At 43.3% G+C, this 11,870-nt stretch overlaps 1 protein-coding gene across 1 annotated transcript; it reads left to right on the top strand.

Moving 5' to 3' along the window:
* The first annotated feature begins 258 nt into the window (after nt 1-258).
* Nucleotides 259-9,995, top strand: LOC139545502 (refilin-A-like). Its single transcript, XM_071353359.1, has 4 exons — nt 259-544; nt 669-1,035; nt 6,964-7,073; nt 7,379-9,995. Exons 2-4 carry the CDS (start codon nt 823-825, stop codon nt 7,710-7,712), a joined length of 657 nt encoding a protein of 218 aa, XP_071209460.1. The 5' UTR covers nt 259-544; nt 669-822; the 3' UTR covers nt 7,713-9,995.
* Nucleotides 9,996-11,870: the final 1,875 nt, after the last annotated feature.

Raw genomic sequence — 11,870 nt, 5'->3', positions numbered from 1 at the left:
ATTTGTTCTTAACTGACTTGCCTAGTTAAATAAAGGTAAAAAATAAAATAAAATAAAAATGACAGTATTATAATACAGTATGCTATAATAGTGTAGTCAGTATCAGTCAGACAGCACCAACCAGCCTAGGAGGAGCAGTGAGGACGTGCTCGCCCTGTCGGCGGTGTCTGGAACTGATCCAGATCATCAGGGCTGGATTTGCTCCAGGTGCAAAAATGCTGTCAGGCTCATTAAGAGGGACCTCTCCGAGATCCGGCTATTCAGTTCAGCGCAGAGCAGAGATCTAAACGGACAGATTACTACCAGATAGACTGCCGCGTTACAGTGAGCGATTTAAAAAAAAAAAGAATTCCATTTCTCTTTGGGTCGATTACGGACTATAGAGCGACACTATATAATTGCTGGTTAGTTGTGACGGAGTTTTTGGAGTTTACATTTTAGTTAATCGCTTGTTAAAATGATTTGAGAGTATTTGTTTTGACGAAAATACTGTTTACCGACGGCCTGGTGGAGAAATCCGTTACCTGAGGATAACAAATCAAAGGTTTGTGAATGATAGGCCAAATACTGACACAAAAAGACAAGATAAGTACGTGGCAAATTAAAGTGATGGTTTTATAATGGAATGGCAATATTCAGAAATTATTTTGCAATTTGTTCTTTTTCAGAAATCTGCTTTAAACGAATACTTTTACCAGGGATTCCCCGTCTCCGAATGAAGGGATTTGTGCGCATTTTCGGTTGCAGTCTTTCTAGAAAATTGGTTGACTCATCATCGCATTGAGTGCCTTCGCCTGGTTTTTGTTTTGAGCTCTCCCAGAAATGGTGGGACACCTACATTTACAAGCTATGGATGATAGTCTGAAAGGAAAGACTCGGGAGGGACTGCTTGACAGTCCGGATTCGGGACTCCCTCCGAGTCCAAGTCCGCCCTTCTATTCGCTGTCTCCAGGTCTGCTCGAGTCGCGCTCCGGGAGTTGTTCAACGCCAGTCGAGAACCATGGATACTATAAAAAGGAGAGCAAAGGCAAACTGGTAAGCAACAGTTGATAAGTTGTTTTGATAGCTTACAAGTGCTGCTGGCTCTGCGCATTGTGCACAATTCACCATAAAAAGCAGATAAAACCTCTGAATTTGTATGATCAAGACAAGAGAGAAATACACCTATCTAGCCTCTGATGACTATTGTTAAACCATGTGTCAGTTGCTGTAACCGTCAGTTGCTGTAATATCTTTAGAAATCAAATAGTTGAAATGGATTGACATGTCTTCACTGGAATATTCTTTGGATTCCTGAATCTAAAACAATTATAAACAAGTTGTTAAAGATAATGGATATTGATAGGCCTTCCCTCAGATCACACATGTAGGAAACAAATGTGTTTTGCATTTTCTTTAAAGGACTGGGTGAAAAATAACCAGAAATGAACTAGGTTTCTCTGTAGTAATGTGTTTCATCTGTGAAAATGGATTCCATTGTTTGCAGGGATTTTGTCATCTGTAATAATTAACTTTCCACTGAAGAAAAGAGAAGCAGTGTTCAAAACATCCTGTTAATGTTTCATAAAAGGGATAAGCATCAACCTGTGTACTTTCCAAGAAAAATATAAATATCTCAGAAATATCAATTGTATTTTTTCTTGTCTCTTGAGTGAATATTTAACAATCTAGAGTCAAGGAGGAATGTCACAAGAGTCACAGAGGATGTCAAACATCCCTCTGTCTGTCCCATTCATGATGGAATACTTTGCAAGTCAATGGCAGCCCACAGTTGACGTAACCCATAGAAACAAACAGAAGTTTCAAGTTGTATTAGTTGTATGCATGGTATACACCGTCCAACTAAAGGCTTACTCGCAGGTTCCTTCTCGACAATGCAACAACAATAAGAAATAATAAAAGATCAGAATGTAAATGTAAAGAACATTTAAAAAAAACTCTAGGTCAATGTGTGAGTATGTGTGGTGGTAGCAATGGGAGAGGGGACAAAATGGTGTGATTGTGATTAGCTCCTTGTGTCTGTTGTGGTCGCCGTTACCGACAACTCTCAGGTCAACCACCTCTAGTCGACCACACTGCTTCTACTCAAACAGTATACATACCTTATAACCTGGCTGTACTTTCTCACAGCAGCCAATGCCAGCTTGGAAACTAGACAGCCCATATAGGCATATGCTTTGGCATGAAATCCCCAATAAATAGCTCTAGTGTGTCTAGTGCCTCACACTTGGAAAAGGGCACACAAGTTATTTGTTATTATACTGAACAAAAATGTAAATGCAACATGCAACAATTTCAAAGATTGAGTTACAGTTAATAGAAGGAAATCAGTCAATTTAAATAAATTCATTAGGCCCTAATCTATGGATTTCACATGACTGGGAATACAGATATGAATCTGTTGGTCACAGATACCTTAAAAAAAGTAGGAGCGTCAATCAGAAAACCAGTCAGTATCTGGTGTGACCACAATTTTCCTCATGCAGCGTGACACATCTCCTTCATATAGACTTTATCATGCTGTTGATTGTGGCCTGTGGAATGTTGTCCCACTCCTCTTCCATGGCTGTGCTAAGTTGCTGGATATTGGCTGGAACTGGAACAGGCTGTTGTACACATAGATCCAGAGCATCCCAAACATGCTCAATGGGTGACATGTCTGGTGAGTATGCAGGCCATGGAAGAACTGGGACATTTTCAGCTTCCAGGAATTGTGTACAGATCCTTACAACATGGGGCCATGCATTATCATGCTGAAACATGAGATGATGGCGGCGGATGATTGGCAAGACAGTGGGCCTCAGGATCTAATCACGGTATCTCTCTCTGCATTCAAATTGCCATTGATAAAATGCAATTGTGTTCATTGTCTGTAGTTAATGCCTGCCCATACCATAACCCCACCGCCACCATGGGGCACTCTGTTCACGACGATGACATGAGCAAACCGCTCGCCCACACAACGCCATACACACTATCTGCCATCTGCTCGGTACAGTTGAAACCAGAATTCATCCATGAAGAGCACACCTCTCCAACGTGCCAGTGGCCATCAAAGGTAAGTATTTGTCCACTGAAGTCGGTTATGTCGCTGAACTGCAGTCAGGTCAAGACCCTGGTGAGGACGACGAGCACGCAGATGAGCTTCCCTGAGATGGTTTCTGACAATTTGTGCAGAAATTCTTTGGTTGTGCAAACCCACAGTTTCATCAGCTGTCTGGGTGGCTGGTCTCAGACGATCCCACAGGTGAAGAAGTAGGATGTGTTCGTCCTTTGTTGGCATGGTTACATGTGGTCTGCGGTTGTGAGGCCAGTTGGACGTACTGTTAAACTATCTAAAACGACGTTGGAGGCGGCTTATGGTGGAGAAATTAACATTCAATTCTCTGGCAACAGTTCTGGTGGACATTCCTGCACTCAGCATGCCAATTGCACACTCCCTCAATACTTCAGACATCTGTGACAAAACTGCACATTTTAGAGAGGCCTTTTATTGTTCCCAGTGCAAGGTGCACCTGTGTAATGATCATGCTGTTTAATCAGCTTCTTGATATGCCACACCTGTCAGGTGGATGGATTATCTTGGTAAAGGAGAAATACTCACAAACAGGGATGTAAACCAATTTGTGCACAACATTTGAGAAGCTTTTTGTGCGTATGGAACATTTCTGGGATATTTTATTTCAGCTCATGAAACACTTTACATGTTGCGTTTTATATTTTTGTTCAGTGTATTTGATCAAGAAATGCAATTTGTGTAATGTTTCAGAATGGTTCAGAAGAATAACTTTTGTTTTATCAATCTTTTGCTATGATTTGAGTGAATTGTAGTAATCCCATTGAGGAACAAAGGTCGATTCTATTAACTCCTAATTTAACTGTCAAAGGAACATGTTCATACAGGTCTAGATGGCATTTTGATGTGCTTTTAGCCAGCAGCCTACGCCACATGTAGTACAATACAGTAGACTGGAGTTGCGTGACACTGGTTTGTTGAGGCCTGAAAGGAGATATGGTTCTAATCCCCTGGATGTGGGGATTGGTGGAGCTCCCCTGCTTTGTGGTTTCTCCTCATAAAAGCAGCTTTGATAGGGGCTGAATCTGCTTTTGGTTCCAATACCTTTCATGGGATTGTGTGTGTATGTATGGGAAAAAATCAACCCATTCCATTAGTAATTTTTATGTGAGTTTGAGCTTTTTGCGTTTATATACAGTACATGCATGCTTGGCAGTGGCAGACATTCATGCACTTGCATAAAGAGTTTTTCCGCAGTTCTAATCTTGTGGTGGTTTTGTATGCGACCTAAGAACAATCCCCAAGTTCTATTTTGAGGCACACATGCTTGCAAGAGCAGTTGCAGGCTGTTGCATAAGTGTTTCATGACCTCTGTATTTTAATTTAAACACAGATGAATGCGCACACACACACTAGGGTTGTCATGATACCAGTATCGCGATACTGCTATACCTGATTTTCCATGGCAAAATGGAAAACACAAAGCAGACTAAACTCTTTGTACCTGCTGTATTTAAAATGTTGTGTGCTATATCTTGGACAATAAACATGTGATTCTGGGTGACAGTGTAAGGCTGCTTGTTTCCAAGTTTAGTCCACTTCATGTTTAGTTTCCTTGTCACGATACCTCTAAGTATCACAATACTGGTATCGTGACAACCCTAACACACATTCTGGTTATTAGACGGTTATAGCTCAATATGATTACTTTCCATCTCCCTGTCTCTGTATAACCACTTTGGTACCTGAGCTAACATGTTGTGTTGTTTTGGGGGGGGGGGGGGGGGAGTGTAGATTAGTTCCAGCCCAGTCTAGGAGCTAAGTCAGGGCTATAACTATCGCTGGATTAGAGTGTAGGACAGAAAGGAGACCCGTGTCGTGTGTCATTACGTTCTAATTCCAGCTTTAGAGTTGATATTCATAGTGATGCTGGAGCTTGACGACCTCTACTCTCTCTACTCAGTCAGCAGTTTACTGTGTGATGATGATGATGATGGGCAGAGTTTTTCCTGACTCCAGGTTCTCGTGATCTACCTCGATTGTGTGTGAGTTGCACTTTGAGTGTGTATTGTACTGTATGTAGCCTGTGCTTGGCTGCACACCACATTGACTGGGTGGGTAGAGTTGTGCTTCCGGGGAATGAGTTCCGTATGTGTTCTGTTGCTGCCTGGGTACAGTAGATGGAGGGGCCCCTAGCCTGGAGCCCACCTACATTCACAAGTATGTTTATACTTTCAAAGGCGGCCAACAAAATGCATTCCCCTGGATAAACAGCCAGGATACTGCTCCAGCCAGAGAACAAAAGACAAGCCAATCACACTCTTTTAATTTGATGATGCCACACTGTGCCAGCAGCACACAGTGGAAATGAATCAATTTACAGGGATTAACAGCAATGAGGGTAGCATGGTTATTGGTTACAGCAGAGGTTAAGTGGGGGTACAGTACAGCCCTGAGTGAGGTTTTGTCGGGTGCTGATTTGGGGGTTTGGGTAAGACGTGAGCTGTGTGCTGCACAGTGATTTTGGCGGCACCTCTGCTGTGCCTTCGGCTTGTTCCGAGCTTTAGGGAGAGGTGAGGTTGGAGAGACGTGCATCCGAACTTTAACGTAACAACTTTGCTCGATCTGAACTTTTGTAACGAGAAAGAGAATTCAGGAAGTTTGTGTTTGGAGAGGTACCATAATTACACTTAAAAGCATCAGTTTGACATCTTAAACTCTCAACGAAACGTGTATTGTCTGAATGGCATGTTGACTGGATGTCATGCTTGCCTCTGGGCTCAGACAGCAGCACTGTACATAGTTGGCAAAGGATTTAGAATTTGCTAACTGATTCCAGAAGCGGTAGCTACAGTGTATGGCTTTGTGCTTCTGACTTTATTGGTCTCTAGGCAGATGGTGGGTCAGGACAGCAGAGTCCCTATGCAGAGGCCTTCTCGTAGGGTCTCTCTGAGTCAGTATGATAGGTGTAACAAGTGATCCTAGCCTGGAGCAGAGGTATTTGACCCTCTGATTACATAGTCTAACCAGGTTGTCATATCCTATACTGTGTTCTGCTGTACTGTATGTGAGAAAAACTTTGAGATGCATACAGTGCCCTAAGGTTGACAACACTGACTACAAGACTCCATCCATTTAGAGTCAATTGAAATCAAATGAACTTCAAATCCATGTATGTGACCTCTGGGACAGGGGTTGTTGTATAGTGCAGACAGACAGTAGCCTCTCCTGTCTTGGACCACCATGTTGGATAGACTGGAGGCTCTCTGTGGGGTGACTTAGTGAAGGGGAGCAGAGCGGTTCTGATGGCTTGAGCAGTGACCGTGCCCAGGTCCAGGAGACACAGAGGCGGTGTGACGCTCTCAGCTAACCCACTCAGTTACACAACATGCAGACAGGCCGGCTGGCTGCCTAGCTGACTGGCTTTGTTAGTCCTTTCTGAAGCATACCACTAGGCTGCTGTGGGGGCTCAGTGAAAAAAAGATTTACAGCGACTGTAACACTTCATATCGCCTTGTCCCTCTATGTAATTATCTGAATTATTTTTGCTACTTGTGGTGTAGACACCACCTACTCTTTCTAGCCAGGCTTTGCTCATCTATTGTAGCTGTGTTGTGTGAATGCTGGGGGAGATTGCACAGAACTCCTCATGTGGGAGGTCCTGTTCTAGGTGTATTGAGAGCCTGCATCTTTGCCAGCTAAATAAACTGTTTTCTATATTAGGTAGAGAGCACTAGTAGTGTATCAGTAGTGGGATCTCCCAGGACAGTCTGTGTTGACGCCCACTCTTGCTGAAGAATGGATTCTGCCAACTTACTTCCCTCTTCAACATGTCAAAGACATTTCCTTCACTGGATGTCATGGTTCATTTTTACACATTAACAGGGGGTAATGTGAGGGATTTATAAAAATGGCCTACCTAACCTCATACCTAAATCTTCCCCTAGCTGCCGTACCTTCTCCTGCACTCAACGGGGACGGACCCGAGGACACGCATGTACCCTGTGTTCTTTGGGGAGAGCATCGAGGTCAACCCCAAACCAGAAACAGAGATCAAGTGAGTGACCCTTCACCAAACCACACAAATAATGACTTGGTATTAAACAAGCATTTACTGTAGTTTTAATGGACTTATGTAGTTTGCTTAATTTAATGTACAAGTTGATGCAGCAGGCTTTTTGAAGGCAGCAGGCTTTTTGAAGGCAGCTTTTCTCTACCCTACTCAGTAGTCACCTCTTAACAGCGCCATCTAGTGATCAGCTATTATACTATTTCCTGCCTAATCTATTACTTAATGTATTACTCTTCAAAGTACTTTGGTACTTCAATACTTAATCCCATGTTTTTGGTTATACTCTCCAGGTGTAACTCTGAAGTGAAGTACGACTCAGACAGGCACTACCGGGACCAGGTGTACTGCGCTCCCGTTCCCACGGTGACTTCCTACAGCGAGATGGTGGTGGCCGTGCAGAACTGCACCTGGCGGCGCTACAAGTCCCAGGTGTACCTAGAGCCACGTCAGAGGCCCCTGCACTACCAAAGCACCACCATTGTGTACCCCAAACATGCCAAGAACACTTACCGCACCACGCTCAACTACAACGCTACGGGCTCCCAGCGGTGGTTTGTCTCCACCGTCCAGCTGAAGTCCAGTGAGGACAGCAGCCCCTGCATCATCTACGCTGAGGACCTCTAAACCTGATCTCAGACCTGACCTGCCTGGCTATTCCTACTGCTGTGGACTGGATACACACAGAGGCTGACAGACAGTTGGACACACAGGAAGACTGATAGACTGACACACAGAGGGTGGTAATATTGCATACTGTATAAGGAATATTGTAGGGGAGTACATCGAATCACAAAGGCCTTTAATGAGTTGTCCTTCATGTTCATTAGTCTTGTGGGGCAGAGCGCTGCCAGTCTGCAGCCTCTTCTCTCCAGGAACACCTCTGATAGTTGAGCATGACTCTGGGGGTTGATGGTACCATGTTACACACCTTATTTGACTGTAAAGATTAGTTATAGAAATGGACATATTCATGCTCAAAAGCTAACATGTGAATCCACACAGATGCAAAGCAGTCTAATAGCTTGATTGCACTTATTTTAACATTGTGTAAGTTGTGGGTATTCTGAAAAGAGGGGGAAACCAAAAGATTGGACCAAAGATTTTGTTACAAAGAAGATTTCACCCTCGTAGTAAGTAATGTCTTTGTCACATCCTCATCAGACTCTCAAACATGACTCCTGCATTAGATCTACAACACTTCATCGTTCTCATCCCAACAAGTGTCTTGAGGGTGTCATGAGCACATCATTGTCGTATCTCAAAAGATTCCCAGTGACGTCAAACTCATTCTGCGGCTTTGCTGTCTTGCTTTGACAGACACCAAACCACATCTTCATGACAATAGACATTAGTGACCTCAAACTCTAGAATGTGCCTTTTTAGTCTGATAGACACTGAGGCATTTTAAAGCTAGAATCCTTAATTGAAACAATAACAAAGTGGTCACTGTGTTTTGGTAAAAAAGCTGAGGGATGGGCCTGGAGAAATGTAACCACAAATTCATAGACAGAGCTATGGAAACTAGCTACTGGCTAGTTTAAACCATGTTTTGAGGCTTTACAGTGTTTACGTTTACATTGTTTACAAACATTGGAGTAAAACAAGCTTGTATTTAGAGTTCTGATGGGGTATGACAGTTGAACTAAGTTCATGAGGCATTTCTAAGTTATATTCTTCAAGAATCAATGGGTGTATATATCATTAATTTCAAAGTCTAAAAATGGATGTAGCAACTAAGGATTCTAGCTTTACATGATAACATCACATTATCCATGCCATTTTCTACAACAAATCAGAAATGGAGTCTGAGGCACCTTCTACAGCAGGCAGAGAGTCAAGGTTTCTGTTATAGATTGCCTCTGGTGAAGGAGATGCTTGTGGTCGCTGCCATAACTACAAGTCAACCTGCCAGTTGGAAATGCCAAAGTTGGATCCAGAGAGGAGGAGGGAGAGCAGAGCTGGGAAAACCTGAGGAACATTTCTATTTTAAGACATGGCCAGCTCTAGCCTCTGATATCCAGGTTGTTTGGCAGACTGGTAAACACGACCATAAAAATCCAAACATGTTACTCTCTCCAGCACACTGTTGTTATATACAGGATAGTGAAATGGGTGGCTTAGATTTATTCACAGCTGTCGGGTATTGTAGGAAAATAATATCAATTCTTATTTGTATTAAGAATTGCCTGATCTCGCTCACAACGTTTTTTTTGTCTGTTTTATATATATGGATTATGGAACCTGGTAAATATTGAACCCTGTATTATGAATTCAGATCTCTTACCTCCATTTTGTTTCTCTCTCTACTTTATTTCATAGAACATTTGCATTTTCTACTTTTAATTTACATCCTGAGCTACTTTTGTAATGAAAAAAATGTAGGTGTTGAAAATTGACAAAGGAAGGTGTGTTTTATACACTAAAGAATATGGACAGAAGAAAGTGAGAGAAAGTGAAGAGGCTCTGTATTGGAGGCTTTCTTAAGGGTCAAGATGTTCTGAATATTGAGGTCTACTGTAACTGTTACAAGTGCAACAGCAACTTTATAATACTGATGGTTTGAACCATAGGTATTACAGTGGCTGGTACAGAAAGAGGCCGTTCAGTGTATTTCTGTGATGTGCAGGAGGTGTGTGAGAAGTCAGGAGTTATACGTTTGAGGTGATGAAAGTCTAAGGGTTTCAAAGCATTTGGTTGTTTTGTTTAAGATACTTTCTAATTATTGATGTTAGTGTTTCCTTACGGTTGATTTTGTTCTTGTAAAATACTTTCCTGTTGTATATGTGGCATCGAGGCAATTCATAATTCTCTTTATATTTTTGTATACTTCCTGTGTCAATCATCTTTTTTGTTTGGGAAAATAAAAAATTATTTAATTGAATAAAAGACAAAATACCAAAACCCAAACTGCACTATGGTCACGAGTATTTTCAGCATTTCCTTTTCAGTATATTGAAAGAGCCTAAAAGCCTGGAACAAAGCTGCAGTGTAGACAACCTAACTTCAATTCACAACAGAATTCCCACGGCATGTCCGAAGTTAAAGAGAGGGCCAGGAACAAACAATGCATACAGCTCTATAATTAAGATCTTCACCACAAAGGAAAGGAATATCATTTCTCCAGCAGCAGTACAGGGAAAAGAAAGTTCCACAGACATAACGCGCCAGGGTTAAATGTGGCGCAACTTCTTAACTGTTGAAGGTTATGCCCTGCCTCATGCTTTAAGGCAGGGCTAGGCAACTAGATTCAACTGCGGGCCGATTTTTGTGAGTGGATGGCGGGGGGCTGGAACATAATTAACAAAGAGATTGTATATGATAATAATAATTTCATACCTTGATTATATTGAGACACGATCACGTCTAGTTTTTTATTCATGGGAATACTTGAACAGATTTCCTAAATTAAACAGATTTTTAGCTGAATTCCTGGTGATTTTTACATTTTTTTTTACCGTAAACAAGTACTCAAGCATTATTCCGTCCCATTAATCCATCCTATTAATATCCTAAATATCCAAGTGATACTAAAATTACAGCAGATCTCCTCTCTCCTTTGGCATAGGGCACGTAGAAGGGGTTGGGTGTGTACCCAATTTGTAAGTCGCTCTGGATAAGAGCGTCTGCTAAATGACTTAAATGTAAATGTAAATGTACCTCAGAGCCCCATTGTCACGCCCTGACCGTAGAGATCTTTTTATGTCTCTATTTTGGTTTGGTCAGGGTGTGATTTGGGTGGGCATTCTATGTTAATTTTCTATGTTTTGTATTTCTTTGTGTTTGGCCGGGTGTGGTTCTCAATCAGAGGCAGCTGTCTATTGTTGTCTCTGATTGAGAACCATACTTAGGCAGCTTTTTCCCACCTGTGTTTTGTGGGTAGTTGTTTTCTGTTTTGTGTCTGCACCAGACAGAACTGTTTCGTGTTGTTCCATTTTGTTATTTTGTCTCAGTGTTCAGTTTAAATAAATAATCATGAACACTTACCACGCTTCGCTTTGGTCCGATCCTTCTCATTCCGACGATGAACGTTACAGAACTACCCACCACCAACGGACCAAGCAGCGTAGTATGGAGGAGCAGAGGGTTCAGGACTCCTGGACATGGGAGGAGATATTGGACGGAACGGGACCCTGGAGACAGGCTGGGGAATGTTGCCGCCCGAAAAAGGAGCTGGAGGCAGCTAAAGCTGAGAGGCGGCGATATGAGGCAAGGCAGCGCAGCAGGCACGAGAGGCAGCCCCCCGCACACGGGGAGGTTGGCGGAGTCAGGCGATAGACCTGAGCCAACTCCCCGATGCTTACCGGAAGCAGCGTGGTACTGGTCAGGCACCGTGTTATGCGGTAAAGCGCAAAGTGTCTCCAGTGCGCGCTCATAGCCCAGAGCACTATATGCCAGGCAAGTGCCATGCGAGAGTGGGCATCCAGCCAGGGCGGATTGTGGAAGCTCAGCGCGCTTGGTCTCCGGTGTGCCGTTTCGGCCCAGGGTATCCTGCGCCTGCTCTGCGTACTGTGTCTCCGGGCGCTGGGACTGCTCAGTTCGTCCTATGCCTGCGTTCCGCCTGTGCTGGGCTAAAGTGCATTGAGCCAAGTGGAGAGGTACGAGTGGTAAGCACCAGATCTCCAGTGCTCCCCACAGCCCGGTTCGACCTGTGCCTGCACTCTGGAGGGGCCGGGCTAAAGTGGGCATTCAGCCTGGAGGAGTGGTGTGTAGGCTGCGCACCAGAGCTCCACTGCTCCCCCACAGCCCGGTTCATCCGGTGCCTCCTCCACGCACCAGGCCTCC

This window comes from Salvelinus alpinus, chromosome 19, assembly GCF_045679555.1.
Source record: "Salvelinus alpinus chromosome 19, SLU_Salpinus.1, whole genome shotgun sequence".
Taxonomy (NCBI): domain Eukaryota; kingdom Metazoa; phylum Chordata; class Actinopteri; order Salmoniformes; family Salmonidae; genus Salvelinus; species Salvelinus alpinus.
The sequence above is the reverse complement of the archived record's forward strand: the minus strand, read 5'-3'. Positions and strand labels throughout refer to the sequence as shown.

What these genes read in the sequence shown, in the direction of transcription:
- LOC139545502 (XM_071353359.1), top strand. Translation starts at nt 823, where the DNA reads ATGGTGGGACACCTACATTTACAAGCTATGGATGATAGTCTGAAAGGA. An exon ending in AGGAGAGCAAAGGCAAACTG is followed by an intron (nt 1,036 to 6,963) that starts GTAAGCAACAGT and finishes ATCTTCCCCTAG; the next exon opens with CTGCCGTACCTTCTCCTGCA. An exon ending in AAACCAGAAACAGAGATCAA is followed by an intron (nt 7,074 to 7,378) that starts GTGAGTGACCCT and finishes TATACTCTCCAG; the next exon opens with GTGTAACTCTGAAGTGAAGT.